At 42.4% G+C, this 16,922-nt stretch overlaps 1 protein-coding gene across 1 annotated transcript in view; it reads left to right on the plus strand.

The window, feature by feature from the left end:
* The window catches only part of LOC141004605 (receptor-type tyrosine-protein phosphatase F-like), a 448,688-nt gene that overhangs the window by 357,974 nt on the left and 73,792 nt on the right, over positions 1–16,922 (plus strand). Inside the window, exons 22-23 of the mRNA XM_073476198.1 lie at positions 8,080–8,199; positions 9,781–9,935. Coding sequence (XP_073332299.1) covers positions 8,080–8,199; positions 9,781–9,935 — 275 coding nt within the window. The remainder of the gene's footprint in view (positions 1–8,079; positions 8,200–9,780; positions 9,936–16,922) is intronic.

A 16,922-nucleotide genomic window follows, 5' to 3' on the forward strand; every position in this document is an offset into this window, starting at 1 on the left:
TTTTGTGCGTACGCAATGTTTATAAATGGGACCCCAGGAAAGGAGCACAACGATGGAAAAAGAAGTGACCTGGTGTAGAAGCAGAAAAGAGAGGAGAATTCCACTATTGTTAATCCCCGTAGACACCAGACAGATAGGCTGCCTTTGACAGTGTGCGGTGCAACAGAGCTGCAGTGGGCTTGGGGAGGAGGTGGGGCTCTGTGAGTAGGTTATACAGAATTATGTGTACATCATCAAAGTATATCATCAAAGTACATCATCTCTATACTTGTTTCAGTCGAATAATCGGCTCATCCCTACTTATGACAGCTCTCCTACACACCCCCAACCAACTAATCAAAATCAGAAATCTGAGATACTTTATTGATCCCTGAGGGGAATTTGCTTGTGTTACAGCTGCTCCCATTCAAAATCCCAAAAATATACAAAAAAATAAAAATTATATATAAGCAAAACCAACAAAAACAGAACAAAAATACAAGAAATGTACGTTCTACTAGAATATATCCATATATACAGTGTAATAAATAATGCTACAGTTGAAATATGGGTTATTGTACATTGTCTTAATTATTTCACATTAGAGAGAAACAAAGCGTTCAGAGTCCTCCTATTGACTCAGAGTGTCTGACACTCAGAGTGAGGAGTTGAACAGCTTGATTCCAGGCAGGAATGAGTTACTGTGGCGCTCTGTGGTGCATCTTGGTGGGATCAGTCTAGTACTGAATGTACTCCTATGGCTGACCACCACGTCTTGGAGAGGATGGGAGCCATTTTCCAAGATGACATTTAACTTGGACAGCATCCTCCTCTCTGACACCACCGTCAGAGAGTCCAGCTCCACCCCTACAACGTCACTGGCCTTGCGGATCAGTCTGTTCAGTCTTTTGGCATCCACTACCCTAAGCCTGCTGCCCCAGCACACAACAGCACAGAGGATAGCAATGGCCACCAAAGACTCATAAAACTTCCTGAGCATAGTCCGGCAGATGTTGAAGGACCTCACCCGTCTCAGAAAATAGAGACAACTCTGTCCCTTCCTGTAGTGTTAGTGTTCTTTACCCAGTCCAGTTTATTATCACTGTGGACCCCCAGGTGCTTATAATCCTCCACAATATCCACACTGACCCCCTGGATGGAAACAGGGGTCAACGGCACCTTGGTCCTCCTCAGGTCCACAACCAGTTCCTTGGTCTTTGTCACATTGAGCTGTAGATGGCACACCATGTGACAAAGTTGTCCACAGTAGTCCTGAACTCATCCTCAGCCTCAGCACCATCACTGATACATCCAACTACTGCTGAGTCATCTGAGAACTTCTGGAGATGACAGGTCTCTGTGCAGTAGTTGAAGTCTGTGGTGTAGACAGTAAAGAGGAAGGGAGAGAGGACAGTCCCCTGTGGGGCCCCAGTGTTTCTGACGGATGGTGTTGAATGCACTGGAGAAGTCAAAAAACATGACTCTCACAGTGCTCACAAGCTTGTCCAGGTGGGCGTAGACACAGTTGAGCAGGTAGATGATGGCATCCTCAACTCCAAGTTGGGGCTGATAGGCGAACTGTAGGGGGTCCAAGAGTGGTTTGACCAAGGGCCGGAGCTGCTCCAAGACGAGTCTCTCCAGGGTCTTCATGATGTGAGAGGTCAGTGCCTTGAAGCCCCGGGATGTGTCATCTTCGGCACAGGGACAAGGCTGGACGTCTTCCACATCACAGGGACCCTCTGTAGACTCAGGCTCATGCTGAAGACATGGTGAAGTACTCCAAATAGCTGGGGGTCACAGGCTTTGAACACCCTGGGGCTGACACCATCAGGACTCGCAGCCTTGCCCGAGTGGAGTCTCACCAGCTGTCTCCTAACATGGTCAGCTGTGATGATCACCGTAGAGGTGGCAGGTAGAGGAGGGGGAGGTGTAGAGTCATTGGGTTGTAGTGTGTAGTAAGTCTAGAGACCAGGGGAGGAGGTGTGAGGAGGGATCTCACAGGAGGATGAAAGGCTATAAGGAGGGGGAGGGAGGGGGGAGCTCACAGAGTGACTGCCAGTCTGTGACCTCAAAACATCCCTGAAGTGTCTCATAAGCTTCCTCTGACCATCTACACACTGTCCTTGTGGTCGCAGGCTGACTCTTCACCAGAGGCACATAACAGGGGTTGAGGTGCACCAGGTTGTGGTCTGACCTACCCAGTGGGGGGAGGGGAGAGGAGCTGTATTCATACTTTATGTTAGCATACAGCAAGTCCAGGGTCCTCTCCTCTCTGATAGGACAGCTCACATAATGCGTGAAGTTGAGCAGTGCTGTATCCATGGTGACGTGGTTGAAGTCACCTGAGATAGCAATGAATGCACTCAGGTGTTGAGTCTATAACCGGGCTATAGTGGAGTGGATGACGTCACACGCAGATGTCGGGTTGGCAGAGGGAGGAATGTAAGTAGTCACCACACCAACATATGAAAACTCCCGAGGCAGATAATATGGTCGGAGTCCAATGGCAAACAGTTCAATGTCCGGGCAAAAGATACGCTCTTTGACGGTAATATGAGCAGGACTGCACCACCTGTTGTTAACTAGAACAGCAAGCCCCCCTCCTTTACACTTAGTGCTCCTGGTGCAGTCCCTGTCGGCTGAAAAGTCTCATAGCCCTCGATGGAAACTTTGTCGTCGGGAATGTCCTGGTGCAGCCATGTCTCCGTAAAGCACATTAAACTACACTCCAGGTACTCCCTCTGACTCCTGGCTAGCGCTGTTAGCTCCTCCATATTATTAGCCAGTGATGTCACGTTGCCCATGATGAGAGAGGGGAGACGCAGCCTCGGAAATGTGCGCATTCAACCATCTATGGTCAAGACAAAGCGCCTTTTGAATGTTACTGCATAGAAATGAGCTGCTGATCAATGGTTCTTTACAGTGATCCATGGCCACAACCAAGAGGAAAACGAAGGAAACCATTTTTTTTTGGCACAGAAAAACAGGTGTTTGCGGGTGAGATGGAGGTTACAAAGCAATTGTTCTGTATTGAAGTTGTCCTCCAGCAGTGTGGGGACAGTGAAAGTCCACATGCATCCATCATATAGTGTCATACAGCATCACACAGTGTCACAAGTGCCACAGCAGTATTTATATGTTTGTGTGCGTGCGTGCGCATGTGTGTGTGTGGCAGCCACCGTGTCTCCAGTGCACTCTGTGTGCCTGAAAACAGTCAAGTTTACTGCAGCGATTTTACACACAAAAACTATCTGGAAAACTACCATGGTACTTAGTGGTATATCCACAGTATTTAAAGATATTATTAAATAAATGTCCACTCTGTTCTGCAATTCTTTAATGCTATTCAATGTTATCTTAAACTTCTACAACTGATGATGATAATTTCATCAGATAGTTAACATGGTAGAGTTTAAAAGTACGGAGGCCTATTGCTGCCACACAAAGAAAAAAAAATGATCACGATATAACGTGAAAAACTTAATGTAATAACGTGAAAAGTTTCACCTTAAAAGGCATGATTACATATTGTAATAACGTGAAAAGTATCACTTTTTAACGTTAAGATGTTCCTCATGATGATGAATGAATAATTTAACCCACCCACACTTAATCCCCCATTAATCAGAATAGATAGTTCTTATAACCTGGCCTGCCCGATGAGCGGTCTGAGATTCGTGCACCATATTATGCATGTGGTGGGTAGCTTGTATCCATTGTGCCTCAGGCTGATCAATAAGAAATGAAGCTACCACCAGAGGAAGGAGGACTGATTCTTTCCTCTGTAAAGACCATGCATTTTAAAAGCCTCCTGACTGTACATTCTAAGTGCTATATCGTAGGCAACTGGACTTGTTTCCGTTTCTTGAAGACGTTTCACCACTCATCCAAGAGGCTATTGTGAGTCATTGACCCAACTGGCCTTCATGTGGGTTGTTAGGGCTAGGTGAACCCAGGTGTGAATGGTTGTTAAGCTCTCTGGGGAGGGAACTCAGTAGGTCTCTATGTTAAGTAACCCTAACCAATGCTAGGACAGAAATAGATAAATAAGATAATAGCGCATACAGTGGCTGACATTAAATGCCCCACTCTATAGAAAATATAGGGCTACATTGACAGAAAAAATGTCTTCATGTATAACATTTGCCGAATGAACAAGCAGGCCAAAATAGTTCAGAATGTGTTGTAGACAGCGTTTCACAACATTTTTACCATTTCTCCTAACGCAACAAGGCTCAAAATGGAGTGGGTTTTTTTTGGGTTAGTCCAGTAAAGGAGTGATAGGCTTCTACAGCGATGCTGCAAAGAAAGTGACACTTTGTACAAGGACAGAAACATCCTAATTGTACTTAATGCCAAATTTACAAGAAGGTACCAATGAGTTCAATTTTGCCATAGCCGTTTCACTAAATTGATTAAGTTTCTCCCCATGATGCAACAACCCTTAAAATCATTTGATTTGTAAGGGAGTCTGTTATTTTGCCGTTACTAGTGATTCATCTCTTCACTATGTTGTCCATATCCATGACTTTCACACACACAGCAGCCACTTCCTGCAACAATTGTGTAAAGTAGATCACACCAACAGTTATTATATTCAAATAAAAAAAAAGGTGAGAGAGAATGTGTGGTCATTGTCACTGTCATTCACAAGAGAATATGGTGCTTATTTCCTCTGGAAAATATGATTGTTTAATGTCATTAATGTAAAAATGACCCATTACATTGAAAAATGTATTATTTGTGATTAAAATAACAGATGTTGGTAATGTAATCGAGACCCCCACAGATCTGTGATTTGACTGCTTTAATGGGAGCTCAGCTCCCATTGGCTCCCACGTTACTCGAACCCTGCACCATGCTCAATAACAGCAAAATCTTGCCGTGTTTCAACCCAAGCATGAAGTAGAACTTAATTAAATCATGTAATTGAGAAATAAAAGCAATATATATTCACAATCTAAATCATCACCTTTTAACATGATGTTTTCACATTAATGCAATACAAATGATCATGTTATGTTTTATGGTATATTAAATGAGGACCCAAGTGCAGACACACACAGTAGGCAGGATTGGGGGAAAACAAAAGGCGAGCTTTTAATAAACGAAGCTGAACTACAGACAAAGGAATACAGAACAACTAAAAGGAGTCAAGTAGACAAAAACAAAGTAACAACTAAAGGCTAAAACAAAGTGCAAACAAAAGCAAAGTACAAATCAAAAGAGAAACCAGAAACCAAAACTACAAACATACCAAACTGGATACATGAGGAGACACTGGAGGAAACACTGGGGACAAAGTTGGGAGGCAACACAGGGAAAGACAGACCAAGACGGAGGATGACAGACGAAGATGGACACATGCTAACACAGGCTAGGTCGGCGAAGTAGGGAGGGCACGGCAACAGGAACGGGACACCAAAGGACAGGAAACAAAGTAACACCGAACATCATGGACCAAGACGGAGGGAAAACAAAATTAATCTGACAAAGACATGAGGGAGAACAAAGGCTATATACAGACACACTAATGACGTGACAAGGAACAGGTGGAGTGAGGAGGGACACGGACAGGTGAGGGAATTAACGGAAAAACACACAGGAGGAACTGACAAGCACGATTCGACACACAAGGGTAAAGCTTCAAAGTAAAACAGGAAACAGGAACAAACAGACACTAAACTATGACAGATCAGGTTTTAACATGATACTTTTCACATTAATACAATATTAATTATCACGTTTTTACACAATACTTTTTAGGTTAATATAAAAATTATCATGCTTTAATGTCATACTTTTCACGTAATGACAATATAAATTATCATGTTATAACATGAAACATTTAATGTTATTACAATATGTTATCATGTTCAAACAGGAAACTTTTCACTTTATTACAGTAGTGTTTTTTGTTTTTCTTGTGTGGCAACAATAAGCTTCTGTACAGTTTACATGTATTATCAGCTAAATGTACTTAAAGTAACTAAATCAGGCTAGAATTGAGGTTTTGGTAATGGCCTTCCCAAAGGCCTGACTTGAGCCCCATTGAGGACAAGTGGACTGTGATGAAGAAACAAGTCTGTGCCAGGAAGCCAACAAATTTAGTTGAACTTTGCAGATTATGTCAAAAGGAGTGCTTAAAAATGTAGCAAGAGGCCTGCCAGAAGCTTGTGGATGAAAATGGCCAAGTATGGAGCTAAATCGGGGTCAAATGTTTTGTACTTGAAAAAGTAAAATTTGAAACTGAAATTTCAAGTTTTGATCTTGAATTTTGAAAAATACATCAACGTATTCAAAATTTAAAAAAAAAAATGTACAAAAAGTTTTTTCAGGTTAAAAGTAATTATGATCAACTCTGGTAATTCTTTTGAATAAATCATTTATTTTCATGTTTCACTTTCATATGTTTTGATATTTGGGATCCTATTTCTTTCAGTTGCATGTTTTATCTTTTCAGATTCAGATCTTAGTTTTTGTATTTTTCAAAATTCAAGATCAAAACTTGAAATTTCAGTTTCAAATTTTACTTTTTCAAGAACAAAACATTTGGCCCTGATTTAGCTCCATAGCCAAGGGACATTTTTAAGAGGTCATTCTACAAAGCAAATTTGATTCACACAACTTTCACTTCACTAAAATTGGTCATTCAATTTGCTGTATGTATATTTTTGACCCAGCAGATTTGGTCACATTTTCAGAAGAACCATAATAAATTCATATTTACAGCAAACTTCATGAATGTTTCTTTTTGTGACAAAGTAGTATGTGTTCCACTCATTCCATCAGAGAAAAATGATAGCTGTAGAAATCATTGGAACAGCCATGATATACATTTTCTTTACAAGTTTATGTAAACTTTTGACCACAACTCTATTTCTTGCCCTATGCCTCATTCTCTTTTGTATAGGTCTATTTTTTTTCCCGTCAATGGCAACAGTGCCAAAGGTTTACATGGCTAACAGGTCAGGTAGAAGGACCCTTTATCAACATTTTGCTTATGGCCCCAGGACAGGCTCTGGTTAAAACATTTTTTTAAATAGTATAGTAAGCTTGCTGACTCTTAATTAAACTTATTTTGGCAAGCTGTTGCACCTGACAATTTTAAATGTCAGAGCTTTACACCCTGACATTCAAAATTGTACTGTTAGAAAGTTTATACGGATGGTATTACAAAAAAACCCCCAAAAAAACAGGGTGTTAAGATCAAAATGTTTCATCCTCTTGAGATCAAAAGTGTGTGGGCTTCATAAATTTCATGGCAAACTGAGATTTCTTGTCTTACAGCTGAGACTTTAGTCAAAGGATGGTATTAGGAGAAAGGTGAGGAGGTGAACAAAATTATTAGGAAATATCCTCTGGGGATCATGAATGTCTGCATCAATATGTCCATCTAACAAGTAGTTTTCAACATACTCTGCCCTGGACCAAAGTGTTAGATGGATGTATGGAGAGTTGGACTTAAGATGATCTGACCAACATCTCAGGCCTTAGCTCGCAGGCCAGAAAATGTACAAATTTTGAACAACCACAGTAGGGTTGTTACAGTTTACCGATAATTATGACAATTATGATATTTAAAAATGAAATATTGACATTGTGAGGATAATACTCATATGGCAATATTGTGTAAACAAATCAGCGTCTCTTAAATAATTTCTGTTTCTTTCCATTCTCGCATTTTCATAGTAGGTGGTGGTAATGCACTTTAATGCTGGTTGCCATCCATTTTATGGTGGGTGGCAACCAGCAAAAAAAGAAGACACTGCAATGACCTAGTGCTACATTGTGTGGCTACTGTCAGAGGAGATGCAAATGAGGGCAAGACACTCTATCCATGGTGCACGTATATTTTGTGGTGATATTGTTACCATGAATTCTTTCAGCCATGATAAACGTGTCGTGAAAATCTTATATTTTGACAGCCCTAAACCAAACATACAAATACTCTCACTACTGAGTTATACCACAGTTAGATGACTGGGTATACATTGTAATTATTATACACATACGTCCATGCCACACCTCATACATGCTGCATACATTTGTACTTAGAGCAAAGTTTTATTTCATTTTATTGTTTGTGTCTGTGCGCAGGTGAAATGTGACCAGTATTGGCCCAATCGAGGCACAGAGACATATGGGACGATTCAGGTGACCATGTTGGACACTGGAGAGTTGGCTACATACACTGTACGTACATTCGCCCTCTATAAGGTAAGAACTTTAAATGTCTTGTGTATATAAGAAGTATGATCATGTTTGACAGCAAGCAAGTGTTAACTCCTTGACAGCAGATGACTTTGGTGATTTGTTCTGAAAGAGCACTAAAGCCCCCTTCTGGCATTAGCTTGTCATGTTAATCTGATGGCAATTTTACTTGTCAGTCTCATGTCATAATAAACACGTTGGTCACTTTTAAGTCAAAGTCATGAAGACAATCTGACTATATCAGACCTATTATGTTTCTATAACACTTTGAACAAGGCACAAGCCTGGCCTGAATGCTGTCAGATTAAAGTAAAGGCTGCAGTAGCTGCATAAGGTGAAATGTGCAAAGAAAGAGGTTGTGGTGTCATCGGCCATTACGCTCACAACAACGACAGTCATTAAAGCTTGAACAACAAAATAAGTTATCAGTGATGAGGCCTGTGAGAGAACATAAAACATTCTTTTTGCTCAATAACTTAACACTTTTAAGGTTGTTACATTCCGATTAAATCGGGCGATGTGGCGAAAATGCAGGTCTTCCCATTAATTTTAATGTGGGTAGTACATTTTGGCTGCGTGGTGATGGCCTCAGGGGGTTCTGAAAAAACGCGGCCAGCCGCGGCGAAAATGTTGAGACAGACTCAACTTTTGGAGAAACACAGACCAACGTCATTTTGAGGGCCAATCACATAAGTTGGCAATCAGTCTGGCAGCATGAATGACTGAAACCACAGTGGAGTGTAACGTTGTGTCATATGTATTCATTTAGTTGGCTTTTTTTTTTTATCCGTGGATGCTGACGATGACTGTAGAGCCAGCATGCTTAACCTACTTTGGCAGAGGCATAACCGTTATTTAGCATGGATAAATGCCAGGGAGAACACAATGTACATTTCTTTGTTTAGCGCTATGTTTCACATGTGATCAGTCGGTTTGGTCTTGTGCCCCTGTTCAAAACACGCAGTAATGATAGGCCTTGCATCCTGGTTGTTTACTGTTATTTTTAATCCATCAATGAGGACAATTAATCACTACTAGGACCTGACGTTTGATACTCTGTGTTGAATTCGGCTGAATTGCTGCGTTGTGCTGCAGTATCCGCAGAAATAGAAGTCCTGCCTATCTGCTCCGCTTCTTCACCACTCTTAAAACAGTTGCGCTGTGCTGCCATCGGCAGCTGCTGTTTTAGAGGTGTGAAGAAGAATTGATCACCTGAGACAAGGGGCTAATTGTGGCTGCGCTTTAATTTTTTTTTTAAATTATTATTCCTAGATTTATTTAGTTAAGTTGCACTACTATTTTATACTGTTCTATTTAAAAATAAATGGCTTTCATTTGCTTTATTCATTCATGTTTTACAAAGGGTTTAACCTGAGCCAGGCCTTACCACAATGATAATCATATCACAGTCATGCAGGCGTAGTATGATTTTTTTTTTTTTTAATAACACACTGGTATTGGTATTGGTACTCAATATCGGCCAATACCCACAGCATAAGTATCGGAATCGGTATCGGGAGGGAAGAAATGGTATTGGAACATCTATAGACCAAACATGTGTTAATCTGTGTATGGGTGCTCCAACAGAGTGGCTCCAGTGAGAAAAGAGAGGTTCGACAGTTTCAGTTCATGGCCTGGCCTGACCATGGAGTGCCTGAGTATCCCACCTCAACACTGACCTTTCTACGCAGAGTCAAGGCCTGTAATCCTCCAGACACTGGGCCCATGGTAGTCCACTGCAGGTAAACTACCTCATACATCAACACAAAAACCTTAATATATCTCAGACTAAGTGTGTGTCAGATCTAACATAGTCTGAAACCCCCTTTCCAGTGGCGTCCAACTACTTATGTTGCAACATGAATCATAGGTGGCTTTGTAATGGACAATGACATTTTTTCTGATTCAAAAATTTTGTGTAAAGATGTGTTTAGAGAAGCAAAGTTATTTTGACCTCACGTTATTGTTAGAATATGACAGCTGGACTTTTTTTGCCCTTCTCTGTGTATTTGACTTTTACAGCCAATGTGTAGGGGTGTGAATCTTTGGCAATCTCATGATTTGTTTCAATTCAATTTTGATTCTGGGCTGTCTATCTATTGTATGTTTGCCCCGCGGTTTCACGCACTCTTGACATAATGGCAGTGAACATGTCACGGTATGTATGACTGACATCCTCCAGGGCTCAGTCAAGCCCACAGGAAGAGCACCAGGCTTTGAAGCCAGTTTTCGTAGTGAACAAACATCATCACGTGATGTACTGGGGCTCAGTAAAAGTAAAGTAAGTAAAAAATTACTTATCAGTTACAAGTACCACAGTAACAGTACTGTCCTGTGTTTATTGTGTTTATCTATTTGAAGTACTGTGTCCCCTGGTAGTTGCCATAGGGCTACCATAAAGCAGTTGATGTTGGCCGAGTTGCGCTGTGGTTGACACGTGCTAGAGTTAGGGTTAGTCATGTTAACAGAAGCTGTTGCTGGTCACTGCACTACGTCTCTGTGTCCCATTTGTTATTATATTAAATTCACACAGTTAGTGAACCCAAAGACGCTCGGTTACATTAGTGACAGCAGTGTTTGTTTTCGACGGGCTGCAGTTAAGTGTTTCTCTCAGTCATGCTTTTATCCTCGTAGCTTAGCTACCTCAGTATAGCTATGGAGTTTCTGGAGCCGGACAAAAGATATGGACATGTGGCTTGGAGATGAGGACCCTTTCAAACCCGAGGCAGGGCCGGTCGTCCTGCAGAGACATGAGAGTTGATCTGCCTACCCCATTTGCTGGGGATAGGAGCCAAAGTTTCCTCAGCTGGAGATGGCCATCAGATTGGCAGTGGGAAGCAGCGGAGACTACAAAGACCAACTGGCGAGGATTCTGACTACTCATCGCTGCATGCCAGCTTTTCTGCTGTGGGATAAGCCTCCCTGATACAGTTAAATCAGACTATGCGGCCGTTAAAGAGAGACTGGGAGCAGCATTGGGACAGAGACAGTTCATTGACCACTTCAGGGCCAGCCTTTCAGCCCATGTGCGGGCGCCTGGTGAAAGCTTAGAGGTTTATGCCTCTGAAGTGAACAGGCTGGTTATGCAGGGGTTCCCAGATTATGGAGTCATTGCGCAGAGGCAGAAGGTGTTTCGGCACTTCCTCTTGTTCCAGCCCTGAAGGCTAAATATTTGGAGCAGGGTGCTGGTGTTGAGGCCCAGACATCAGCTCCTCCACCTTAGGGCTCCTTGCAGTATGACATTTCCATAGACACTACTGTCATGGACAGTTTTGACCTCCCCGCACCATTTCAGTGACTTTTTTCCTGGGCCCTACCTGCTGGCAATACACCTACCATGTACTGAGGGAATCCACCCAGACTGTATTACTCAGCCTGGACTTTCTTGCCAAGAACCATGCACTGCTGGACTTAGGGTGGTGTGTGTTACAGTTAGGTGACATTTGTGTGCCCTTGCTTTGGGGTGGGGAGTTTGTTCCCCTGGCTGATGTTATGACCATTCCCCCCCTGAGTGAATTCCTGGTGCCAGTGAAGGTGTCCTCCTCTTCCGGTGCTGGTTTTCCTGCCACAGACTTTGAGGGCTATTTGGAGCCTAACATTCCTGAAACAACTGGACTGGTGCTGGCCCACCCTGTGACCAGTGTGGAGGGTGGTGTCAAATTGTCTTGTGTCCTCCATCCCACTGTTGAGCTTAAGCTGGTGCTGCACCTGGGTGAGTTTTACCTGGTTGAGAAAGCTGATGTAACACCACTTGACCTTCCCCCTGAGGTCGATGCTATCCAGCCGTCATTTGCTGAACTCCCTGGATGGATCAGCCATAATGGCGCAGCAGAGGGCAGACCTGTCGGGACTGCTACAGAGGTTTGGTGGTGTTTCAGCCTGTCTGTCAAAAATACAAGCAGGTGCACACACATTATGACACCACATTAGGACTGGCGACCACCCTCAACACAAACAGCGTGCCTATTGGTGTCTCCAGAGAAATGGTCAGAGATTGAACACCAGGTGGCTGTCCTACTGGCTGATGGGCTGGTACAGGAGAGCTGCAGCCCCTTGGCTTCTCTGGTTGTGCTAGTTAAAAAGAAAGGAGGACAGTGGAGATTCTACATTGACAATCGTCGCATCAAAGACTCACACCCCCTTCCATGAGTGGATGACAACTCGACGCCCTGGCAGGCTCATCCTGGTTTAGCACTGTTGGGACCCACAGATGAAGTCGTTCATTGTGGATTTCAAAATGGACTCAGAACTGAACCCAGTTTCCCTGAATTCCCCAGTCTACACACCTAGGTGTAAATTCAGCTTGAGCTACTATTGGTCAGGGTGACAGACTCCCCACTGACCAGATAGTCAAAACTCCAGCTCCTTCCTTTGTTCACTCTCTTGTCCACCTCGTTCCCTACAGGGCTGCCTGCCCTCGCGTTCTCTTCTCCTGGATTCTTCCGGGTCTAACAGCTGCTGAGAGTTGCCAGCTGCATTTTCCAGCAGGCCCAAAGAACTTCTCTTCACAGCAGCGATGCAAGGTCCTGCTAATATTCCAGCTTAGTTAGTGCCAGCAGCTGCAACGCAAAGCTTACCAGCTAACTACACAATCAGATAGATAGATAGATAGATAGATAGATAGATAGATAGATAGATAGATAGATACTTTATTGATCCCGAGGGAAATTCAAGATCAATCAAAAGGGACACAAAGCAAGTTAGCACCGAGCTGCTATCTTTGCAATTGAAAGGAGCGGCCAGTTTCCTCCGCCTGCTGTCTTTCATTATACCTTGCACAGCAAGAACAGCATTGTTCAACACTGGAATTACAACCTTCTCCTGATTGGCTCATCAACCAAGGAACCACCAGCACCTTTTCTTCAAAGAATGGTAACGTTGAACTGGGCCTAGATAGCACATAGCATAGCATAGCATGGCTAAGCACAGGACTTTTTGATCTCTGGTTGATGTAATGCGCGTGTGTTCAATCTATGTGTTTGTTCACTGTTTGGGTGTTATTGTGATCTCTGTGTAGTCAGGTTATTGGTAGATTTCTTTGCTACATGGCTAATTTGACATTAGTTGAATTATGCTTCACACAGACTCAGGGTCTTTGCATGCAACTAACCATCTTCTATAACGTGGCATCATGTCACACATACACATGTGATATCAATGCGTACATGATGTGAGCACCACCATTTTTTTGTTTCTATCAATGAAACAAGTGGTGATCCACCATCTTGGACCTGAGTCCAACCCTTCGATCAGCCACTTTTGATCAGCCATTTTGCTTTTGTTCTTCCAGGCACACACACACACACACACACACACACAACACACACACACACACACGCCTGTATATAGTACATGTTGACTGTACATGATTGTGTTTTCATCTTTGTGTTAAATAAAAGACTTCTACATGCTGTCTATTTAATATTGTACAAGAGTGAATGTTGCCAACCTCTACTCTGTCATGGACTCCAAAATTCTTCGACCATTACTAGCTGTTATGGTAATTTTGGTTGTAGTTATTAAGTTAATTATTACAAACTGACAGTTTAGTACCTTTTTTATCAGACTGATTTGGCCAATTGGCGATTTGCTTCCCTGAGGTGATCTAATGTAAATTGGATCTTATTATTTATCATAATTAATTATTATCCCTGATAAACATTAATTATTATTAATAGCCAAATTTAGCCAAAAACTCCCTATTAATAATGCATGAAGCAGTACAGCACCCTTGACTTTTCAAATGGCTACTGGCAGGTGGAGGTGGCTGAAGAGGACAAATATACATTAACTATACATAGTATAGTCTGAGTGTAGTCTCCATACAGGGCCTCCAGCCTGACCCATGGAACACGGATAAGGTGAGAACTTGGCTGACTCTTGGCACTCCCTCTGAGGTCCAGGTCTTTGCGGGTCTTTGCTCATAAAACAGGCTGCTTGTTAAAATTTTTATTTCCCAGTTTGCAGCACCGCTGAACCACCTGGCTGGGAAAAATGTGACTTTTGAGCAGACCGCTGAATGTGAGGCTTCTTTCACCTGCCTTAAACAAGTGCACACCTCCTCTCCAGTGGTGACTTTGCCCTCCCATTTAAGATCTACACGGATGGACAGACATGCAATAGATGTCGAATGTACAGAAAAGAACAGCAAATCACAGTTTACAAGTTGCATTGACAGAATATATGATACAAATTATAATATATGTAAAGTGTGTGTATCCAGGAGACGACTTAGCAGGACGAGGCATCGCCAAGTGGTGCCCGAGCCACACTACCTCCTGTCCACCGTGGTGACCTGGAAGAGGGCAGGTCACACAGGATAATTAGTAATAGACAGAGAGATAAGAGTGAAGAGGCATCAACATTTACAGAAATACAGATATAAGGAGATAGTGAAACAGAGGAGAGCAATGATCCAGCGGAGCCCAGGGACCCTGAATGAAAAGAGAGGAGGAGGAGGAGGAGAAAGAGGAGGAAGAAGCTCTAGAGAATGAGAGAGCGACACAGCTTGCAGCTTGTTGGGACAGAAAACAAACAAAAGTTAGAGAAATGCAATTTTAATCAGAATTAACAGATTGTTTCTCGTTGGCAGGACAATGTGAATTCTAATACTATAGGTAACTTATTGAGACTGAGACCAACCCACTGAAGAAACTAGCAATCGAAGTCAAGGACTAATTAAAGGCTAAGTCAAAGAAGTGAGTTTTGAGTTTAGATTTAAAGGTGTCAATAGAGCCAGATTGTCTGATGTCAGCTGGGAAGTTATTCCAGAGGAAGGGGGCCTGATAGGACAAAGCCCTGCAGCCAGCTGACTTCCTCTTAACCCTGGGAACCGCCAGGAGCCCTGAATTTTGAGAGCGTAATGCACGAGTTGGAATATATGGTATAATGAGATCTGACATGTATGAGAGGGCGAGGCCGTGTACAGTTTTGTATGTCATCAGCAGTACCTGAAAGTCTGATCTTATATGTATTGGGAGCCAGTGCAGTGAGGCTAGGATTGGTGTAATATGATCAAATTTTCTTGCACGTGTTAAGACTCTGGCTGCAGCATTTTGAACCATCTAAAGACTTTTAGTGCTCTCACGCCGAAGACCTGAAAATAAGGCATTGCAATAATCCAGCCTAGATGAAACAAAGACATGAATCAGGATCTCTGCGTCAACCGTAGACAGGAAGGACCTCATTTTAGCTATATGGTGCAGGTGGTAAAAAGCGATCTTGGTAGTTTCTTTGATGTGCTGATCGAAAGAGAGGGTAGAATCAAAACAGGCAGGTCTCTAATTTCGTGATTTGACATTTATCATCACCTTTTACGGGCACATACAGCTGAGTGTTGTCCACATAGCAGTGGAAATGTATTCCATAACTAATTGATGTAGTACTATTGTAAGAAACACATTGTGTTCTTTCGGACAGGTAAGAATTTAGCCAAGCTAGAGCCAGGCCAGAGATGCCAAATTGACTTTCAAGTCGGTCTAACAAAATCCCATGATCTATGGTATCAAATGCAGCGCTGAGATCCAGTAACAGAAGCACTGAGGTAGAGTTTGAGTCTAAAGTAAGTAGGATATCATTTACCACTTTAGTAAGGGCAGTTTTGGTGGAGTGACAGGCTCTGAAAGCTGATTGAAAAGGTTCCAGGAGATTATTATTAAGTAGGTAGCCTGAAAGTTGCTGGGACACAACTCTTTCTAAGATTTTAGAGAAGAAGGGAAGGTTGGATACTGGTCTATTATTATTTAGAGATCCTGGGTCAAGGTGTGGTTTCTTAAGTAGAGGCTTAACCACAGCAGGGACAACACCGGTCATGAGTGATAAGTTAACAATATTTAACATTGTAGGTCCCAGTGCTAGCCATAGATCCTTAAACAGTTTTGCCAGTTTTAGACAATATCTCAAGGGAGATATTTTCAAAAGTGTTAAGAGCTGAGACTAACTGAGAATCAGCAGAAGGAAGTTTTAAAATCAACTTTGACGAGGAAGCCAGAGATGATGAGTTAATTTTGGCTGTAATCTCATCAATTTTATGCAAAAGAAATCTAAAAAAACATTTGCATTAAAGGACGCACAGCTCACAGACTGTGGTTTCTGAGTAAGTTTAGCCACAGTGTCGAAGAGAAATCTAAGGTTGTGTTTATTATTGTTTATTAGGCCGGAAGAATTATGCTGTTCTAGCAGTATTAAGAGCATGCTTGTAATTAAGTGCACTATCACGCCATGCAAGATAAAAAAAATCAAATTTAGATTTTTGCAATGCACGTTACATTTTCCTGCAGGCCTGCTTGAGATCTCGGGTTTTATCAGTATACCAGGATGTAGATTTCTTTGGTCGTCTTGTCTTGGTAGAGACAGGTGCCACAGAATCGAGGAGAGAAACGAGTACTGAGTTAACTTCATTAGCAAATGTTTCCACAGGTTTTGTCACAATCACAAAAGGGGCCAGGACCCCAGGCAATTTTTCACTGAGTGTTGCTATGATTGCCGGGCTGATATGACGAGACGTAAAAACATTTGTGTCATCAATACAGGGATAGGCTAACGACGCTTCAAATGTAATAAGAGAGTGGTCCGACACAGCAGAGGAGACGTAAGCAACATTCAGGGCTGACACATCTAATCCATGGGAAAGGATCAAATCCAGAGTTTTACCACTGGAATGAGTAGGTACAATGAACAAGCTGAATAAAGCTAGAAATATCGAGAGGTCCCAAAAAAGCTTTACTTAG

This window comes from Pagrus major, chromosome 11 (assembly GCF_040436345.1).
Source record: "Pagrus major chromosome 11, Pma_NU_1.0".
Classification (NCBI taxonomy): Eukaryota; Metazoa; Chordata; class Actinopteri; order Spariformes; family Sparidae; genus Pagrus; species Pagrus major.